At 44.5% G+C, this 22,498-nt stretch overlaps 1 protein-coding gene across 6 annotated transcripts; it reads right to left on the bottom strand.

Moving 5' to 3' along the window:
• Positions 1-690: 690 nt before the first annotated feature.
• On the bottom strand, positions 691-22,208 carry PCBD2 (pterin-4 alpha-carbinolamine dehydratase 2). Of its 6 annotated transcripts, XM_027747670.2 has the most exons (4): positions 22,152-22,208; positions 19,349-19,480; positions 2,250-2,330; positions 691-807 (listed from the first exon to the last, which is right to left on the bottom strand). In XM_027747670.2, the coding sequence occupies exons 1-4, from the start codon at positions 22,206-22,208 to the stop codon at positions 712-714; spliced, it is 366 nt and encodes a 121-aa protein (XP_027603471.1). In that variant the 3' UTR covers positions 691-711. The 6 variants fall into 6 exon arrangements, with proteins under 6 accessions (XP_027603471.1, XP_039240799.1, XP_039240796.1 ...); XM_039384865.1 differs by lacking the exons at positions 19,349-19,480; positions 22,152-22,208 and adding an exon at positions 17,382-17,446; XM_039384862.1 differs by lacking the exons at positions 19,349-19,480; positions 22,152-22,208 and adding an exon at positions 15,321-15,492.
• Between the last annotated feature and the right edge of the window lie 290 nt (positions 22,209-22,498).

Genomic DNA, 22,498 nt, shown 5'->3' with positions numbered 1-22,498 from the left:
GCACTGACCTGGCCAAACACTTAAGCCAAGCAGGCTTCATTTACTGACGTGAGTGCTGGGAGCTCACCGGGATTTTTTTGTATTTGCTGTTCCAGAGCTGAGGTTTTCGGCAACTGCAAGATCCAATCCTGCACCTGGAAGTGTCCAAGGCCAGGTTGGACGGGGCTTGGAGCAACCTGGTCTAGTGGAAGGTGTCCCTGCCCATGGAGGGGGTGGAACAAGATGAGCTTTAAGGTTCCTCCCAAACCCAAACCAAGCCAGAGGGGACTGACCTGGCTGAGCTGCTCTTACCCTGTGTGAAGTGCAGAGAGGTACAAATCTATAGGAGGGAAGTGGCCAGGCATGGGGTAAGATCACATGGCAGCTGCCACAAGCTCCTCTAGGCTTGGGGAACACTGACACACGTGGGTGGGCTCCCAGTTTCATTCCAGCTTGGTTTAGTTACTAAACTTACTTATTTATATGTTCAAAACTTATTTATTGCTGGTTTATCTGCTGCATCCTCCTGCAGAGCCAGCAATGGGAAAGGACAAACACAGGCATCCAGAAGGGTCTCAAGATTAAGGTCTTAAAGGTCAGCAAAGCTAAGCCACTCTTTTTACAGAATATCTTGTCTCAAGGGGTTTGTGAAATCAGGGTTACAAGTAAAGAGGGACACCATTTAAACAAAAAATATGGGTGGACACTGCATTAGAGCAATTTACATGTTGGTTAAACTGAGGCAGCAGCTTTGTCAATAAACTGAGCCAGCTTCACGTCTCTCTTGCTCAGCCCACCGCAGTCATGGGAAATCAGAGTTATCTGAACCTGTCAAAAAGCAAAAGAAAGGGGTTACAAAGTCATCTTGATCTCTGACATGCAGGCAGAGTTCACTGGGAATGCTGTGTGTCTCCACAGTGAACTGCTTTCACTCCTGGCAAGGACAGAGCGGGACCTTCCCTGCTCAGGCAAACCAGAAGATGCTGTAGGTGAGGAGGTTTAACAGAGCCTGGAATCTCACCAAAATGAGCCCCTTCGCAGAATAACACAGGCTTTGCATTCCTGGGCTTCATCCAAGAAGAGGTGCCCGATTAAATCACTCGGTCTTTACAATAAATTCCACGGATCGGTTCCATGAAGAACCTGGGCCAGTGACCAAGCTGCAAGAGCTGGGTCAGGGGCTCATGTGTTTTGTTAAAAACCAGCACCCTGAAGGTGAAGAAATTGTTAAGCTTGTTGCAGGTTAATTAAAAAAACAAGAACCAGACCAGTGCACGCTGCTGTGGCGTGGCTGCCTCGTGGGTCTGTCTAGACTGAGCCAGATGCCAAGTTGGGCATTACTTTGTCTTGCCTTTGCCGAGACTTTTGGAAGACAGAAGAGGAAAAAAAAGACATATTCTGAATATTCTAGAAAGCCATGAAAATCATGAAGAGTTGGTGATCACGACTTTGTCCAGTGACCATTTAATGTCCCTTAAACCTGAGGGGCTGATGAGGAAGGGCCTGTGCTGGGAGCCTCAGCTGTGTGGAGAGGTGGGATGTCCTGCTGCAGGCTGCTCATCCACATGTCCTTTCTTTTCTTTCAGTATATTTTTAGGGGGATTGCCATATATTCAATAAATGCTACAACAAACAAAGTGATACAATGCAATGAGAAGTATTAGAAAATAAAACCAAAGGGAGAGCAATAATTTCCCCCTTCACACAGCACCTTTCATTCGAGGGCTGCAGTAATCCCTGTGACCCTTGTAAATATGAGACCACCATCAGTTAGGTAATATTATAAACAAATTTTATAAGCTGCTATGTTCAGACATAGGAGCCTAAAATTTTTAAAAAATCACACCTAAACTGAGACTGCCAGGCTCCCTTTTAGGTACCAACACACCAACAGTCTGCTACCCTACACCACTGAGCTCCCGACCTGCTGCACAGAAAGGAAGGAGAGCTGGTGAGTAGTTTCAAAAGAGTGATTTATTCAGGTTGGCTAAATAAGAGCTTAAAGGCTTCTATTTTATTTTTAGATCTCAGCCCAGAGAGGTGAAGCCACAGGCCCAAACCATACAGTTGGCAGAAGGTGCAAAGAGCTTCATTCTCCATTCCCCACCACTGCAAATCTCAGCATCTCTTTAAAATCTCAACTCTCTTTATAATGACATTTCTCATTCCTGTATCTTGTAGACAAGCTACAAACAAGGCAGAGAGAATGGACCAGTGGTTTGGTCTCCTTAACTTGCCATGTGAGTAACTAGGGCTGGTGAACAGGTTACCTTGTTGTAGACATTGAACCATTCCGGGTGGTGATTCATCTTCTCTGCTTGTAGAGCAACCCGGGTCATGAATCCAAAAGCCTAGGGAAAGAGAGAACAAAGAGGAAAATACTCTTCTACCTGCCAGGACTGGCAGCAGATTGGCAAGATTCACCCAAAATCTCAAAAACTCCTCGAGATGCCACAGAGGCAGCGCCTCAGTGTTAAAGGAGCATTTCAGCTTCTCATGCCACCGGTGCATTTCCCAAAACTGCTGAAATCATGCCCTGCAGACCCTGGTAAATCACTCTGCTCAGTGTCATTCACTCCAGGACTCAAAGCTATTGCAGAAGAGCACTGATTTTACCTTCACCATCCAACAGGGATTTTCAATATCCACCCCAACCCCCTCTCCCTTAATGCATTTTAGAAACACGCCATTTCTAATTAAGCATCGTGCCACAGTATTCCCAACACTGCTACCAGAAACACATCCTTCTGCCTAACTATTTTGCTATTTATTTTACTGGGGAGAAAAAGGCAGCAGGTGGGTTTGCCCCTCTGCTTTATGAGAAATATTTTCCCTTAAAATGAGTTAAAATAGGCTTTCCAATCCTCTGCCCCTACGTTCTGCACAGCACACTCCCCCAGGACACAGGTTTTATCACAGGCTCAAAAAGAAAATAATAACAGGCCCTTGCCAAAATACTTAAGAGCAAATCACTGCATTATAAAGAAAATTAGAATGTCCATGTAAATCAAGAATGCAATTATGCAGCGGGGCCCAAAGGGCCCGGGAGCGTGAGCAGGACGCCTCAGCAGCGAGCTTTGTTCATACCAAGCTCCATCCATGGGGTTCAGGACCTGAATTAAGATGCAAAGCTGGAGGAACATCCACATCACAGTCTGGTTCAGATTATAATACAACAAGCTCCACAAACCCCTACCTGATTTAGGTAGTTTTTTAGTGCTAATTTATGGAAGAGAATGTATATAGCCCGCATTCCACCAAGCGATGGCCATTTCAAACAAACATGTGGTCCATGAATAACATATAATGGTTGATAATAGTTTCAAGTCTTTTTTCCTCTCACAAATTACAAAAACCTTTAAGGAAAGGAAAAAGAATCGGTGCCTGGATGAAGTATGACTTTGTTGGTCGCTTTGCCAGTCAAATGAATGCAAACGTTATAATCAGAGAAAATCACTCCAATGAGGTTTGTCATTTGGAAATCACCAAACTGTCAGCAATTAAAAAGCTTTTTTTTTCTTTGACCCAGGAGCATACCAAAATTCAGAAAAATCTAACTTCCCTTGAAGCTCTCGCTCGGTTTAGTTTTACTTGGAGTGAACAATTACTTTTAAAAATTTGCCCACGTTTCAGCAGCATGCTTTGAGGCAGAAAGCTGCAAGTTGTGCATCAGATGTTAGCAATGATTTGGAAAACTTCTGCATTAATAGTGCTGAATGATACTTGATTTAAATGGGTTTTAGAGGGTCCATGGCCTTGACAGCAATGCTATTTCCAACACAGCAATCCATACACAGGAATGTCCCCAGAAGTTTAAATTAGTGATGTGTCTGCAGCCAGACTGCTTTTGTAGAAGCAAACAGCAAGGGAAAAAATAAGAATAAATCTATAAAAACCCCTACTAGATTTTGGATGTTCTTCTGGGGTCTGTCTGTGCATCCCAGGAACTCAGCCAGATACAAACCCAGGTTGCACTGCACAAACAGTCACTGGCTGTGGGACAGCAATCATCTATCCAGCAAAGGCTCACAGAGAGAATTACACAAGCAAACAAGTCTGCAAAATTAATCTGCTCTGTAGACCTTCCTTCAGACTTCAGGTGACAAATCCTCCCCATCAGTGGACCACCAAATCCTCCCAGTCCATGCACCAACACACCACTCCACTACCTGCTCCCTGCAGTCAGTGAAGTCTCCGGCTGGATAAAACGGACATCGGTCCCAAAACTGTTCATCCTACCAAGACTGCTCAGCTTGAGGCTGTCCAACTCACGAAAAGGAATAAATTCCAGCATGGAGAACCCTCCAGGACAGGTCCTGCTGCTTGTTGCTCCAGCTGCCCACGACAGCCCCTGTCTGGTGTCCCAGCCAAGGACGAAGCCCGCCCGCCTTTGTGCCCCGCTCTGCTCAGAGACGTTCTCCCTCCTTGCACCCACAGCAACTTACTCCTTGCATTTTAGTTTATTTTAATTACACACAAAAAGCATCTCCCACTAAGAAAATGAGCTATGGAAAATGAGCTACCAATGCAATCTCCATTAAGGTCCTAAATGCTTCCCTTGCTAATTAAACGAATTGGAACGCTATTGTTTATGAATCACCTTTATATTTGTAGAGCCTTAACCTTTCTTTGGGAAAATACAACTGGTTCTGGAAGGAAAAGTTATTTAGATTTGATTAGATATGAAAACACTATTACATAAAATCAGTTTGGACATTTCTTCACGTCTTGAAACTTGATCGGTAATTTGGTCTAATTGGTGATCAAGGAAACTATCTTGTGATCAATTAAAGTAATTACCGCATTCCGGCAACACAACCAACCCTAATTTGAGCAGGAGTCTGCACTTCTTCAACTTTAATTAAAAATAATGAAAATTATTATGCAGTCTGCAGTGCAAGATCATTGTCAAGACTGCACTGGTGGGCAGAGTTTATCAGACCATCACACATTTCTTGATGAAAGTGGGACAAGCACTTTACTCACGACAGTGAGACCCAACAAAGTCTTGACTTTCACTATATTATTAACAGGGATCTGCAGCCCCTCTGCCCCTAATGAGAACTTTTTCTGATTTTTCCTTCAAAAATAAAAAGAGAGGAGAAAAAAAAGGATACGTGCATTTTCTGGAAGCCACAAAAAAGTATTAAAAGAGACTTTGATGTATTAAATATTATAAAGTATTCTGGTATTTCAGTGACAGGCATATTAGACAGACATTTTCAATATAACCCTTTTAGGACGTTTGGGCTAAAACAGCACCCAGACAGGGTATTCTACATAAGTACATCACATCACCCAAATGATGGCAGAGTGCAGAGTCCTACAATGAACCATGAAGAGCAATAGAAGAAGTAAGGAGTGAAGCAATCCTGCATGGACAAGATGCCTTGGGTGCACTGCTACATCTCTTCCCTTCGTGTCTTTCAGAAGGAACTAAAAAATAATGTTGTTTTAATCGTAACATCACATCTAAAATGTTTGTTAAACACTACCAGCCATAATATGCCTCCATGAGATAAAAATCAGGGCTACTCTTAGAAGAACAAGTTAACCCCACGAAGTGGAAAAAACCCAAGAGCAAACTTTAAAAAAATCCAGCTACCTCAGAAGGTTTGGCCAAACCGCTTTTGGAAGTGATAAAATCCTCCATCACAAAATAAGACTTAATATGACTCCTGTTTCCTAAGAATGGGAAAACCAGGGCCAGACACTTTGCTGTCAGGAGTGGGAGGAAAGATGAAATTCCATCCTCCCCTCCGCGCCGCGCTGTGCGGCTCCGGGAGAACCGCGGGATCCCGGAGCTAATCTGCTATTATTCTTCCTTTCACACTCCTTAAGCGAGGAATCCATTCATCTTAATACGTTTTAAACATGCTGCTTTTTGTACAATGCTTGCCAACATTATCTTGATGAGTTACACATCAAAGGCCCACAGGTCGCTGTGTCGTGCTCATACATCACCCACCGCGAGCCCCTCGTGATGGATCACCCCCGCGCATCTCCGGGAGGAAGCAGCTGACAGTACTTGACTCAGAAGTGGAGATATTTAAGAAAAAACAGCTGAAAGGCTCCACGATATAACCACACACACTTTTTATTTGTTTGTTTTAAAATGAAGTGTGCACTCGGGCTTCTTAAATCCTTCGGACGCCCAGCCAAGGAAAGCATGTGCTAATCGCAAGTACATTAAGGTTTCTGCCTCCCATCTGTCATTATAATGCTGGAGGTAGCATTAACCTCGACCTTCTGCAGTGTAAGGGCTACCTGTCTTCCCTTCCCCACCCACCCAGGCTGCATCTGTACCATTTATCAGTGGGAAATTAATGAATTAGTCGAGTTACAGTGACACTGTCCTGCAGGAGATGACCACGCCTCACACGTTTGCTCTCCACTCACCCGAGTAAAAAAACACCCTGGAACACGTGTTCTCCTCACCAGTTTGACACTTAGAACAACAAAGTTAAATCATTAAGGTTCACTCCCAAACTGCAGAAGCTTTCACACATCCAGCTGACATTATTACCTAACAGTGAGCTATGGGCCAGCAGATAGAAGGAAAAAGCTCTTTAATGAGGAGGTTTAGTTTGTCCCAAGGGTTGTGCTCTCATGAAAAAAGCAGGGTTTATTTTAATTAGTTTATTTTAATTCTATTTACTCCATTACTAAAGACTTTGATCATATGAATATGCAAAAATCATCTCACAAAGCATCTTCCTCATCTGATCATCTGCCACATCTCTTCATCTGAGACTGACAATATGGTTAAAACACACAAAAAAAGAGGAATCTAACTAGTATGTAGGAAGGTGATGGCAGCACAGGAGAACAGGTATTCATTCCCAGAACCATGTGCCCATTTTGGGATTCTTCCCTGTTGGCATCATCAGTCTGCCTGAACCATCCTCAGGGACACTGGATCCACGTGGCATTGGGTATTTTCCTCTTCTTTTTTGGCTGTGTCTGGATTCACCCACAACGTAAATCAGATGAACATCTTCCCATTGCTCTCCCCCTTTTTAATATCATTCCACAAACAGTGGGACAGTAATTAAAAATGCAACTAAACCAAGTCCCAAAATAGAGTTAAACTCAGGTTACTCATGTCCCCGTCTCTCTGGCAGTTCAGGCGTTGTGCCTGCAACTCCCTACTCCCTCCATCCCACCCCATCCTGTCACAGGCAGCCAGCAGGGTCTGAAGGTGAACACCACCTGACAAACCACTGGTAGAAATTTGGTGTTCTCCCCTTTAATAGCTCAAGCAGCAAAATACTGTGAACAGAGCCAACCCTCCCGTTCCCCAGCATCACTCATGACTGGGGAAAACAGTGCTCCTGAAGGATACTCATGAGGGGAAGGGATGGAAGAAGAATACTCAGACATACTGGCGTGGACTGAGATGCCATTTCTGTCTTCATAGCAAAATCTGAAACTGGGAAAACCCCCACAATTCCCATTTCCAACTGAACTGTCTGTGCTTTTCTGTGTTTACAATATTCTTTAAAAATCCAGAGCTGATCCCTCTCATCCCCAGTACTTATCTGCACACCTCATTTACACAGAAGTGTAATGCTGCTTTGCACTCTAAAAAAAGTTACCTATTTATATTCCTATTCTGGCTGTAAACATTGCTCTCTGTGTTAGATCTGCAGCAGTGAATGTGCAAACCTTTACACCACGTTCTCCAAAGAATGCTGTTTCTGTCTCCCAACACTTGTTTACAATTATGTCCGTGAAGAAACCAGCTTGCCAGCTCTATATCAAACATTTTTGACAGCAAAAGCACAAACACTGATCTATTCTAAGTAGTTTGCCACTCTATGTAATCTTGGAAAAGGCATTCTTGCCTTTGATTCTAAAAATGTTTATACTTCGTACATTATGCAAATAGTTTTTATATATTAAGAAATAATGCAAGCAAAGCTCAAGTTAAATTAAATTCTTCAACAATAACCTTGCCAAAGCACTGATTTTCCTATTAAAAAAATTATTCCAATTTGTTGATCTTACATTGGATGAAACATACTGTAACAATCTTCATAATTTATGTCCTGTTGGGACACTATGATTTAAAGTAACATAATACAGACCAGCATCACTGCTAATCTAAACCACCTGACCAGATAAACAACAGTTTCCCCTTCTCTCTTCACTGAGGGTATTTCTGTTTATTGTCATATGATTTCCCAATTTGAAGAACATGAAGAGTAAGTGGAGGCAGAGAGGAGCAGAGCTGGGAGGCACGGCCTTGCCTCAGCGGGGACGGTTCTCTCACAGGTACCAGTGCAATGTCAAGAGCTGCACGAGATGACAGAAGGCAATTCCAGGAATGCTGTCCCAGGGAAAGCCCGTGCTGCCTGTGGCAAAGGGAGGTTAACACTCACTCAGCACCATCTAGACCCAGTGTGGCTCTTGACACAACACAGCTCTGATGATGCTCGAGATGCAACTCTCTGAGTCCAAGGCTTCATCTTCCCAGCTCAGCAGTGACCTAAGCTATGACATCACAGAATCACAGAATGGTTTGGGTGGAAGAGACCTTAAAGAACATCTAGTTCTAACGCCCCTACCTTTCAAGGCTCCCTACCTTCGAGCCCTTTTGTTGCTCCAAGCCCCATCCGGCCTAGCCTTGCACACTTCCAGGGATGGGGCAGCCACAGCTTCTCTGGGCAGCCTGTGCCAGGGCCTCCCCACCCTCACAGGGAAGAATTCCTTTCTAATATCCAATACAAACCTACCCTCTTTCAGCTGAAAGCCGTTAAGAGTCACAAAGCAGGTGCAAGTGCCGTTTGCCCCATCTGAGATTCAACTGGTCCAAAAAGCAAACTGGAGCATTTTGCTCAGGGGAGGGACACGGCTCAGGGCAGGGCAAGGGACTGGGAGGAAGGCAGAGGGCACTAAAGGTGCACTCAAATCCTGCTCCTTGCTTTGCTCTGCTCTTCCTCTCGAGTTCCAAGAGTGTGAAAAACCCTTGTGTGCAATTTGCACAACAAACCTCAACTTGATCTTTTCTAAAGCCTGTTTATATCAGGATTTTAATAACTGCTGAATTTAGACCTTTTTTCCCTCACTGGTGATAATATAATACAAAATGTTTCACCTATTGCCTTCTTCATCACATCTTGATTTTTCCAGCTGCCTCAGTGCTGAGGATCTTTTTTCCTATTCTCCTTTTTGTTAAGGTAAGTGATTGCACCTGGGTTTCATGAACAGAACACAGATAATATTCTTGGTGATTCAATGAACAGACTTCACACCAAAATTAATCACCTATTCCACCAAAAAGATTTATAGACTTGGTGGAGCAGAAGTGACAGAACGTGGAGGTGTCTTAAGGCAGCATAAAAACTCCTTCCTGGGAGTGATAAAAGTTTCAGTGTCAATACAACCATATTACAAAATACATTCATTTGCTTATAGGTAGATAAATATGATTATAGTTGTCCATAAAGACTACTGCAAAATAAGTAGATACCCTAAATTCCAACCAAACCCAGAAGAAGGTATTTGTGATGTATCATTTCATATATGAATATTCAAAATAAATTTTTTTTTTCCCCAGTCACTTAACATTCTAGGTAAACAAAGACTCATAAATATTATCTTATTTATTAAAAAATGTAGATATCTAACTTAGATATTCCAAAAAAAAAGAGGGACATAATCCCAGGTTTCAGAACTGAACTAGGACGTGGAATAAATCCTCCAGCTACGTCATCAGCTAAATGTGGCTCTGCACCTCCCAAGCCATTATTGTGTGCTTTGTGTTAAAAAATGGAATATAAAGGTTGCACTTAGGAGGTTTACACCAAATAAAATAGCTATTTCAAGAAACATGACTTTTTAAAATGAGCTTTTTGCACCCTACCTAAAAACATGAAATAACACAGCGAAGCCCCCATTAACTGAGCACCTGCTAAAGCAATCAGGCACTTAAAATAATAAACTCTCTTGGCTGCACAACTGAAAGAACAATGATAATTTGACTTGTTAAAGCAAATGTTTGGCCCAGCAAATCAAACCCCTGGCTGTACTGTAATAAAGCCATCACACCAACCACTATAAAAATAAAGCAGTAACAAGGTGCAGGGAGTCCCCAGTTCCAACCCTCTCAATTCAGGCACCTGAATCCTCCTCGATTCACGGTGCCAGACCATGACATGAAGGTGCTGGAAACCAGAGCAAATCAGAACTAATTTAAGTGAATGCTCCACTTCTCAGAGGTGCTCAAACCCTCTGAGTGCAGGTATGGTGCAGAAGAACAGAGAAGTTCTTTATCTCATCACACCACATTTTGGATGAAACAGATCTGGCTGGAGCAGAACAAAATACTGCACTATTTCCCCCAGTGTTTCTTTTTACTCACATGCAAAGGAATGATTTCATCCTGCAGACATGAAAGAGAAGTTCACGTGCCATCCATGCTGTTGATAACACCAGGAATGCTCAGACAAAATTCTCCCTGGTCTTTTGGCCAAGATGATACACATACTATCAGTTTAATATCCAAGATCTTCTCTGCTGAGTGTCCAAGGGCAATCATAACCTGCCTCTGATAATCCTCTAAAGCTCTGCCCTTTATGATCCTAAGAACACATCAAAGAGTGGTAAGAAAGGCTTTGCTTTATGATGGATTAAGAGAAGAAGAAGCTGGTCTCATGACCATTTCATCTTCCACTGTCTTGTCAGCATTTTTGGTTTAGTTTGTTTTTTTTAAAGACAAGTTCAATGATTCAAACACGCAACAGAGAAATCACAATGGAGACTTGGGGAATTTGGAGAGGTCTTTCCATCACCCTCTTGGCCAAGCCAGAAGCTAAAAAGACCTGAAGATGTGAAACAAAGCAAACTAAGGATTTACTGTAGATCCAGTCAGGGGATTATTTCACTAAACTGAACTGCTGAAGGTGTCCCACTGTGCTGTCAGAATGGGTCTTAATGTTTGGACACCTCCTATAGTAGAACAGTTTAGATGATACACAGGGGCAGTGAACTCAGTAGGAGACTTACCTGGGCCAGCACTGGCAGGCTGCTAATTTATATTGCACCCTAAAATTCAAATATTACTTTGCAATCAATCGTTTCAAGTCTAGAAGTGATGGATCCTTGGGGAAAAAAAAGAATAAGAGAGACCAAGTACCTTCCCAGACAACATAGAGCATCCTTGAAGCTCCATGCAGTCAGGTCCCTTGCCTGGTTTGCCATGCTCACTGTTCCCTCTGTGACCTGCAGGTCACCTTGACCTGAGCTTCCTCTCCTGTCTCTGGTATTTGGAAGAATGGCAGGAGCAGGTCAAGAAGAAAAGGGCAAAGGCAGCCGCAGTTAAGATGTATTGTTGAGAACAAGGCTCACCTAAGTGGCAGAGTATGTCCAGTGAGCAATATTTTGAGAAGCTCCACAGTTTTTTTTGTTTGATGGGGTTTTTTTTACTAAAACACAAAAGTTTCTCTGGGCAACCCACACTGCTTTTACATTGGTACATCTAGTGGAGGAGAGATGGGCTCATGAGGGGAGGAAAATTCTAAGTCCTCCAGTGAACATCCAATTTCTTTTAGAAATTCATATGAGCACACCACAAAGGGAAACCCTTTGTAAAACTCTGGTTTTTTATTAGATTGGGCATTACAAGACCCGTGCACAAACACAACATTCTGGGCTTGTGTTTTGCTCACTACAAGCACCCATCCACTGCATCACGGAGTAAAGATTCCCTCAACCAGGGACACCCTTGGTCATACACAGACATGTATTTAACTGCCTACTGTTGTTCTCATCACAGCACAAGAAATATCACGGTAGATCATGAAATCAGCACTTTTCCCTCTGATCCTAGGAATAAACAACATTTTCCTACAAAGCATCCTTAGCAATAAACCCAACAGTGCAGTGCTGACTCAGCACGGGGCTGCCACCAAACCCCTCCAAGACATCACAACCAACATGAAGTTTGTCCAAAAGCGACTTTTTGCTCTCAGCCAAACAAAACTAAAGGAATAAAGGGCAGGGAGAAGAGGAAGAAGGGAAGCTCTCCCCACAAAAAAAAAAAAACAAAACACGTGAAGCAGCTTTACAGAAGAGGACCCAAAAAACCCTCCGCTCGCCTCGCCCCGACAAACCGCGGCCCTGCCGGCGGCTTCGCAGAGCAGATGTAACGCTTTAGCCAAAACGTGATTGTTTGTGAAAGAAATAATTCTGATCAAAACCCCAAATTGCAGCCAGCAGAAGCGCTGCACTTCGTCACGCTAATCCAGGCTGACGGGGAGCAGCGAGCGGAGATTCCTACTGCGAGAGGAGCAGATGCGAAAGGTCAGCGCCGGCCCGCGACTTCAAACCCCTTAACGTGTAAAACAGGGGGCATTAAAGCCCGGAGCGGCTCACGGCGGGATTAACGGATGTCCGCTAAGTGGGTTTGATGTGCTTTCGGTGAGTAATGGTTAATTTTGAAGCAGGGGCGTTGCAGTTTCATTTCGGTTCATTTTTAATTGCGGCGGCGGCGGGCGACGTCCCCGAGCATGGTGCTCCGCCGTGGGAGGATGAGAAAGTGAGAGCTGCTGCTGCTGCTAAAGGCAATTTAAGGTTTGGAACCATACCCAGGCCTTGCTCCAAAAGCAAGGGGGATGCAAAAGGTTAAATGGGTAAGATTGCATTTAACCAGCATCGCCCCAGCACCCCCATAAAAATAAGTTTTAATGCATAAAGAGTTTCAAGGCACCAGTTTTCCTTAACTGAGAAGGTAAAAAAAATTCAGCTGAGTGACTGTCTTCTTCAGAAAAGGCAGCAGCACTCAGACCTGTATTTTCCCAAATGAAGTTGCTCAACTAAATTCAAACCCGTTGAATTTTCCCTTCATTTTCCAAAGGAGTTTTAACAAGGAAAGTGCCCAAACTGTAGCTAAAATGAAGTTGACCATTTGCCCTCTTTGGGTATGACAATACAGCAGCCCTGCCCACATGGCTGACAGAACGTTTGTTCTGTTTAATTCAAACAATCAATTTGTGCAGCTGAAAAAAAAAAAAAAAGGAGAAACAGCTTGTGAGATCCAAAAGGCATTTTGACAAATAATTTCTTTCGCACTTTCAGATCAATGCATGCAACAAACACAAGGCAAATGCTGTAATAATTTTTACTTGAGTGATAATAAATCCATCTTTTAAGGAAAGCAATTTGTATTTGAGTCAACTGGAGAGCAGCCCAAAGGTCAACTGGGCATATTTTAAGCAGTGGTCTGAATAAAAGGAGATACAGCAGCTCTACTGGAGGGGAGGGGGGAAACTCAGCAAGTAGAAAAGCCACCCCCCAATAATTATAAACTATAAAATAATGGTTTATTATAGGGAGAAATATCACTTAGCAACCTGAACTAGTGGAAGGCTGGTAGGAGGTTGGAATGAGATGATCTTTAAGGTGCCTTCCAACCAAACCATTCTGTCATTCTGTGGTTTTGTACACCATCAGCCTTGGGAAGAAAACAAATCCTTTATTTCCCAGCTCCCAGCACCAAGGACACTCCCAGATATTTCCACCATAATTTCTCACCACTGCCAGTTAACTGGAGGCATCACTGGACACAGGTTGCACTGACCAGAGCACCAGTGTCATGTCCTGCTCCCCTAAGGCCAAAGAAGGAGTCTCATAAGCTTTCAAACAGGCTGTCTTCCTAGAATTTCTCCTTTCATTTCCCCCAGACCCTGCACTACCCTCTTCCCCTGGGCAGTGCCAGGCAAGTGAATCCATGTCCAGGTCCTGCAGCTGCACCCTGACCTGCTGACTGCGAGGTGAGAGTGTTATTCACTCAGTCCATCCCAAGAATAAACTCAAGGAAGGTGTGACCATCCAGGAATCATATATTTTTACTGTGCTCTGCTCCAAGACACTTGATCCAGTTCATTCCCTGCGTTTCAGCCTGCAGGTTAACCTCTGCCAGTCCCACAGACTTCACTATCAGTTTCTAATAAAGGAAAATGTCAACAGGCAGATACGCCAGAAATTCATTATTTTCAGATACAAAGATTTTCTCAGCTCTGTAAACCCACCCATAAATAATTCTGATTTATGGCAAATCGGTTATTGTATTCATAAACGCCGGGAAGTCAGTGAACAACATAACTACCAACAGAAATACTTTCATAACTTTGCAGGTGCACAAATCACCGCATATGGGAGAGGCACTCAAAGGATAATGGAAAATGAAGCAGTCTAGGAAAGCCTCTATGAAAACCAGCACCTACCGAGGTGGATAAAAAATATAATTTATTTTCGGTCGACGAGCAATCAAACGCAAAACCCTGGCCGAGGGAGTGAGCAGAGTGATCCTGCACTAAAAACAGCAATTCCCCCCAAAATGTACAGAAATGGGGCTGACTTTTGATTAGCAGAAGTGACAGTGGGGCCGAGGCTGCTCGGGCTTTGAGGTTAAACACAAGTGACATAAGCTGCACCTGAACCCAATCACTCCCCGGGCTCGGAGAAGATTCACACGCGAGGACTGAATTTGTCACAAATGGGTTGGTTTCCGATCCTCCCGTAGCCAACTTGCTTTATTCTGACCCCCATTTAACAAATCAACTTAATGGGCACTGGGAGTGCTATAAAACTTAACAATGGAGTGATTTTAACTTTTAAAATATAGTTATGAAGCAGAATGTTGGAGAGCTCCTTCAATACTGGAAATCAAATTAAATCTAGACATTTTTTAACAGTCTTGACAGATATAATCCTAGTTACCATGTAAATTTATGGTAAGCTGCTGTGATATTAGCCACAGGTGCTACTTTTAATATATGGCCCGCATCTGGCTGGGAATAAAATTTCTCAGAGGACTGAAAATGACCTCACTATCAGACAATGGAGAAGAAAAAAAACCACAAGACCACTGTGGCATATAAAAAGCTGGAGATGTGGTCCACAACCGAATATTTACCATAAAATTCATTTTAACTCTGCAGATTGTAGGTTAAAGGATATTATGTTTTCAATACATGAAAGGCGTGGACGTATTTCAGCCAAACAGCCAAAAGATTAAGTACAAAAAAGCCGCAATGAAATACACTGCCTGTATATATAAAAACAAATTTCCCAACCTTTGATCAATGTAGAAAACAAAGCAATGTGTTGGGAGTAGAAAAAGGAAGGATTGACAGATTGTATTACACTGGCACCAAGTACTGCCATCGAAAGAAATCAAGAGCATTCATTGCATATCCTACCAAATTCATCTGGATGTGTAATTGGGATCATACAACAAAGATGTCAATTTAAAGGGGCAAATCTGAGCATGTCTCCCTACAGCCAAAGGAAAATAACTGGCATCACAAGGAGGAGGGAGGAAAAAAGGCATCTACCGTAACATGCTCTGTCTGACTTTTTTCTTCTGGATTCCAAGCAAAAGAGATAGTAAATCTGGAAGGGAAATACAAAGTGAGAATAATAATTTATTTAATAGTTCTAGGTTTTTTGAGCATCTTTAAATAAGATGCCAAGACTCCACAACTGAACTGAAACACATGTGCTTCTACTCTCGCTGCACACTGTTTCCATACCATCCCCTCCACTTAGGTTCATCTTCCACCTCCATCCTCTAGCCCCAAAACACAAAATGTATTTAATAGCTTTAAAACTCTTGGAGCGTTTGATTTCCTGTCATTTTAGAAAATGACATTAGAGGTCTCATGGAGACTTCCTACATGATCTTATTTTTAAAAAAAACCAAAAAAAACCAAACTTAATTAAAAACTTACCCTATAAAAGAAAGCAGCTGTAAAGGCTGAACCTGACCATCAGCAAAGTTGCCCACCTTTGTAATTTCCTAACTGCATTTGCTGCCTTGGTGTGATTACCTACGGAAACGCAATCACACAGGCAGTTGCCCCTTAAACCCCCCGGTCAAATCCAACCAACTTTGACAAGAGACATGGAAGTCTCAGAGCTAAGATGTTCCAGCAAATTTGGTGGAAGTGAGCAGCTGGATACAGGAACCAAAGGGAGCACTGGGCACCCAGCACTCACAGCCCTTCACAGCCTGCCCAGCCTGGGACTGGGCTCGGATGGATCTGGGAGAAATTCACATTTTTAAGCCAGGGCTGTCCCCTTTGCTGGATCACTGCTCCCAAGGTGAACTGACCTGGAATGCTGGGAGAAGTTACCGGCACGGTCTGGAGGTGCAAATTAACTTTCTATCCCAATTCCAAATTTTGCTTGAGCAGACTGGAAGCAGAGAGTTTGCTCCACTGGAAGAAAAACATTTTGTTTCAGTAGCACAAAGACATGGATGAAAAGAGCGTCCCTTCATGACACTATACCACGGTCTGAAAGCCTTGCTCACTGCTTTTCTCTGCCCTGCAGCCTGGGAAAGAGGCCCCAGAGAAGCTCTCTGACGTGGCTGCGAGGTTTATTGAGGCTCACCAGCACCCAGATGCGTGGTAGGGATTAGGACTCACCATGGAGTGCTCCGAGCCCACCCGCTCTCCAAGACCCCACTCACAGCCAGAGGTTCCTGCCCAGCACAAGTTCCTTGGGAAAAGAGTCTCAACACGGGGTCTCTTGAGTGAGTGCACAAGAGTGAGAGCCCTGGAGGTGAAAGACTCCAGCTTTAAATCCTTGCTGCCCACCTGCTGCTCCACAGTGGCAATAACTCACAGGAACTGCAGGGCTTAAGGAGGAACGGGCGCAGTGGTGCCATCAGCACAGCTCTTCTGGACAAGGCTCTCCTCCACAGCTGAGCTGTGTTTGTTTCCCCACACACACACTGCTGTATTCTATATTTTATATGAGATTCAGAACACCCACCCACCAGGAGCCTGCCTCACACTAAAGGCAACGGGAGCATCCAGCACCAACATCCTCCAGTCCACCAGGACCTGCAGCAACACAACCAACACAGGGCTTCCAGCACGGCCCCCGGACTGGGCTCCAGCTTGTTTCAGAGAATTTCACCACCAAAGCCCACTTTCATGAAAATGTATCTTCAGACTAACAAACAGCACCAGAGCTTTCAAGTTGTGGGTTACAAACTAATTCCCTGAGCCAGAAGTGTCATTAGCTTGTCAGCCTCACAAAGGCAGCTCGCTGCTGATCGCTTTTAACCAAGTTAATCTCAGCCTGAAAGCTTCAGGAATCTAAATAACTCTTGTTGCACAGAAGTTTCATTTCATTCTCATGCTGAAAATAACATACATAAACCAAGCTCATGTCTACACATTTGCACGACTTTATAATAAAAAGTTGTGTTTATATTCTTAACATCTGTTGACATACACAGACTTTGTAAACCTGGCATAGATTTTGAAGCCACAGAATTTTCCATGCATCATGAACACTATCTGCAAGAAGCAATAAAAAAATAAAAAAAGCAATGAAGACATTAATCATACCAATATCATCTGCAAAACATAAATTTGAAATACCTTTCATGTCAGCTCAACCACTTTCTACTTTTTTTTGTCGGTTTTTTTGGGGTGATTTTTTTTTCCCGCACCTGATTTTACTCCATCTGCAAAAGGGCAGCAGGAAAGAACCAAGAATGAAATGACTGTTCCAATATCTCCCAAACAATTAAAGTGGCAATTTTTTAAAGTACCTTTTGTAAGACAACATGTACTAGAAGCATAAATGCATAGTTCATCATTTATCAATAAGCACATTTAAATAAACTCAACTTCCTATACTGATATGTGCTCCATCAATCTTCACATTAGAAAGACACATGGAAATGTACCCATGTTGTAAGACAAATCTACACCATCAAGAAAAAATACAGCTTTGTGAATTTTTGTCAAAGCAATGGGTTTTCCAGGTACCTGCTGGTGCACACAGTGATCTGTCTCCTGACCTGCCTGTTGGCAGAGACTGCCCAAGTCCATCTGATCAAACTGACCCATTTATTTACAGTGGGTAAAACTGCTTTTAAATTAACTTTGGGGAAAACAAAAGTCATTTGTAGTCGTGCTGAACCAATAACCCAGCAGAGAAGCTCTTTCATGAATATTCAAAGCACAAAGGCCGGAAATCTCAACTCTTCCAAGGGTCACTTCTATCTCACCATGTCAAAACTGAAGGTTGCTCGAGCCCTGAGCTGCCTGCACATCTCACCAAGGCTTCATGTGAGCTCCCTCTCATGGGCTTCTCCCTTTCACTGCCCTCTGCATGATCTGACATGGTTCTGTTTGCTCTGTAGTAACCTTCAGGTCTGAAGTGCAATCCAGAAAAAAATGTACTCCCTGGACCAGCCCTGTCCTGCTCTTGAGCTGGATCTTCCTGCAGTGGTTTTCTCTCTTGCTTTCACCCAGCTCAGAGGGGCTGGGATCACCTCACTCACCTTCTCTCTGTTGCCTGGGCTTTACTAACCCCACAACTGCTGACTGAAACAGTGAAAAAAAGAGCCACAGTTACAAATTGTTGTTTATCCAGCTCACTGTGGTTTCCTAAAACATCCTGGTCTGGGCTTAGGCACAGCCATGTAAATAAACAGCTCAGAGCACAGCTCCTGGTCCCCACACACACCAACAAACCCTTGGCATCCCCAGGCTGGAGCTCACCATGTCCCTCCACAGCAAGGGAGAGAACCGGCTCAGGGAGAGCCATCATCCCAACAAACCCCTGGGAATCCTCTCCCTCCCCAGAAAGCACTCACCCCTCCCTCAGAAATAAAACAGAAGGGAAATGCACGCTCTGGGAACTTGACTTTTTCTAAGCAATGTCATGATTCCTCAGGAGGGAATTTACAGGGGAATGGGGCTGAACGCACATCTCAAGGCAAATTCAGTGTTTCTGAAGCAAGTTTGTAACTGATGGTCCAGCACGAGTTCTTGTGGGTTTGAGATGTGGCTCAGGATCCTGCCTCCAAACAAAAACCAGCAGTTTGTGTGCCAAAGACACTGCGAGATCGTCTTTTACAACTCATTCAAGGATGTACCAGAACTCTGTCTTCCTGCTCAGAAGGTGAAACATGTCCCATCTTCCCCACCTTATTTGTTAAAGTTTCTGTTCTTGTATTTACCCATTTTTCTCAAGTTTATCCCTGACAAAAATGAACCCCACTGTCCATCAGTTATGTATTTCCAGCATTCATTTACGCACGCTGGCAATGAAAACAACAAAAAAATGGAGATCAAATACTATTTGTCTAATTCCACAGTACCAACCTTGGCCCTAATATTATAATCATCTACTTATCAACTACGAAATGGAATTAATTTACTCCACCTAATGAGATCAGAATCAGAGAGGAATTCGTCAAGGCAAAGCCAAGAGGATTTGGCCTCACAAGGATACTCCCAAATTTCTGAATACAAATATTTTCCCATCAGGATTGTATGGAAATTAAAGCAATTACATTTCCTTTATATGAAAAGTGGTGTATAACAGTAATTACCTGATTAAAATTTTTGAAATTGAACTCCTTGTAGATGGCATCTCTTTCACCCAACTCAGACCAGCCTGAAGCTTTGAGATCCAGTAAAACTTGGTTCCTCTCCTCCGTTGTCAACCAGTGAGACTGGGAGGACTATTGAGGGAAACAAAGAAAGGCACGGCAGGAGTGAGGCTGAGGTTCTCTGCTGTACAACAATAAGAAAACCACACGAAGAAATTGTGGTTATGTGCTGTGCAAAGGTAAGGATGTGGAATATTCACGGTACAGTTCCTTACTGTTTATAATTTCACAGTCCAGTTATACCTAAAACAGCCAAACCCCATCATCTTTCTTTATGCAGATAAATCTGGCTAAATGCTTTTGTACAAAACTAAGGAAAAGCAACAGGCTTTTCCCCAGGAATGAATATGGACACCAGCAAACCTGCACCCTTGGTCATCTGGATTATTCAGATCCTGTAACACCTCAAATAACTTTCAGGTATTCCACTCTGTCATATAAGCAAAGGATTATTTACATTATTTGCTAAAGGTACAATTATAAGGCTAAAAGAGATATCAGGAAATATCTATTTCAAAAGAGACAAGCAAAACAGGAGATTGTATTCTACCCAGCTTGTAGTTCACTATTTTGAGAAAGGAGGAATGGATTTTAAGACAGCACACGCTGTGGAGTTCTACAAGAAACAAAGAGCTTTTTGACTGCATGAAAAGAAAAAGAATGGCAATACAGAGACAATTACAAGAAGTTTGAAGTTACTGCTATAAGCACTAGATTCTGCAAAGCACTGATGCTTAAATATGGTTTATTTGAAGTGACCTGTCCTGCCGATGCCACTGGGAGCACAGATGCGACAGACTAACACTTGAATATCTGAATCAGGGGCTGATACAGGCCAGAGCCAGACACAGAGGAACGTTCAGTGGGGCCTTTGGAAGAGGTTTGACACTTCTCCTAAAAGAAGATACTAAGGACAATAGATCCTGACAGAGGGGTCTCAGACTCACACGACAAAGGCATTGCTTTGGTGGGAAGAACCTTTCAGCCAGTACAGTTGAATTCAGATTGCTTTAGTCTTTACTTTAGCAGCTGGCACAGCTTTCTGAGAACCTGCAGAAAGGCAGTTTTGCTCCAGAACTTCTCTCAGACATGGGAGGCCAGTGAGGACCCACTGCCAGCTCAGCAGCTCAGAATTTTCCACCTTTGCCAGTCGCTGCTCCAGCGGGAGCCCCGATGCCACCAGATGGGGCTGTGAGTCTGAGCAGAGCAGGAATTAACGCAATTAATGTGACCTGAGCAAGGCTTTACGATGCAGGAGGGCCAAGGAGCAACATTTTCATCAATAATATGGGATAAAAACCCCAAAACAGTGTAAATCAATCTAACAGCACCACTGCTGCTGCTTGTGTTCAGTGGGACACATCCAGAGATGTAACCAAGGGATGGGTTTTACAGGTCCCAAACTGACCTCAAACTGACTTTGCACTTCAAACACAACTTTGGGCTTGCAAGAACACAAATTTCAGATTTGTCATTGCTATAACCACAGTCATAGGCATGAATTTCTTACGTTCCTCTTTTTTTCAAGCCTATACAACAATCGCCCCAGTTCAAGGTTGTCTCAAAATGAACTATTTTCTCTGGTGCAGGATGAAGTCAGTCTGCTAATTTACAAAAAACCATGGGGGTGGGTGGGTTTTTTTGAGATAGCAAAGTCCAGGATTGCGACCAGGAGGCAGCACAAAGTCCACTCCTCCTGCTGGCACAGAGATGTCCTGTCAGCTCTGGGGACACTGTGGTGCCTTCCCGACACCTCACCTGACACACGGGCATCGACAAGACAGTGCTGTGACCTGACATTTGATCAGGCAGTTTTAATAGGAATATGGAGACTTGGTTTGATGCAGACGTTTTGCTTTGGAATGGGTTGTGGAGGCCACGTCCTGATGCATCATGATATTCGGAAATGTAGCAGAAAGCAGCAGGAGTTCGCTTGAAGAAGGAAGAACACAAGGTGGGAGATTCAAATTGCATTTCTGCAGTCACCACCTCCCAGCAGCACGTCATGGGCACAGCCAGAGCCCCCAGAGAGGCAGGAACAGGCATCGCATGGGTTTGAACCTGTAATTGGTACTGTTCATTTGGAGGAAGCTTGGGGAAATGGTTCATTAATTACATAAAAAAATTAGTACTAAACATCTCATGCCTGAGGGCCGAGGGCTGAACCCTGTGCGTGCCACTCGTTATCAGCTTCGTGTAAAACAAAACAATCAATCATGAAGTGGGATGGTGGCAGGACACAGGGAGAATCACAGAATGGTCTGGGTTGGAAGGGATCTTGAAGATCACCTTGTTCTGACCCCCCCTGCCATGGGCAGGGACACCTTCCACTAGCCCAGGTTGCTCCAAGCCCCGTCCAGCCTGGCCTTGGACACTTCCAGGGACGGGGCAGCCACAGCTTTTCTGGGCAACCTGTGCCAGGGCCTCCCCACGCTGGCAGGGAAGGATTTCTCCCCAGTATCCCCCCTAACCCTGCCCTGGGTGAGTTTCAAGCGGTTCCCCCTTGTCCTGTCCCTGTACGAGGCCCCTCCCCACTCAGGCACTGAGCGGTGGCACCGAGGTGTCCCCGCAGCCCCCCGTGCTCCAGGCACACCATCCCGCCCATCCCGCCCATCCCGCCCATCCCACCTCCCGCGGCTCCCGCAGTGCCGGGGGAAGGCGGGCGGGCTGCCCCGAGCCCCTGCGGGTCCCCCGCGCTCCGCCGAGCCCCCTGCCCGGCCCTGCCCTGCCCTCAGCCCCTCACCATGGCCCGCCGCGCTCCCAGCAGCGCCCGCCGCAGCCCGGCCCCGCCGCCCGGCATGGCCCCGGCACCGCCCCCGCCGGAGCCGCCCCGGAACCGGGCTGGGAGGAGGGAACGGGGAGCGGGGAGAAGGGAGCTGGGAACGGGGAGCAGGGAGCTGGGAACGGGGAGCAGGGAACGGGGAGCTGGGAACAGGGAGCGGGGAGCTGGGAACGGGGAGCAGGGAGCTGGGAACGGGGAGCAGGGAGCTGGGAACAGGGAGCTGGGAACGGGGAGCAGGGAGCTGGGAACGGGGAGCAGGGAGCTGGGAACAGGGAGCTGGGAACGGGGAGCAGGGAGCTGGGAACGGG

This window comes from Pipra filicauda, unplaced genomic scaffold (genome assembly GCF_003945595.2).
Source record: "Pipra filicauda isolate LSUMZ 115617 unplaced genomic scaffold, ASM394559v2 scaffold381_size687511_pilon, whole genome shotgun sequence".
In the NCBI taxonomy this organism is placed as follows: Eukaryota; Metazoa; Chordata; class Aves; order Passeriformes; family Pipridae; genus Pipra; species Pipra filicauda.
Note: the sequence above shows the minus strand (reverse complement) of the source record. Positions and strands in the feature narration are given on the sequence as shown.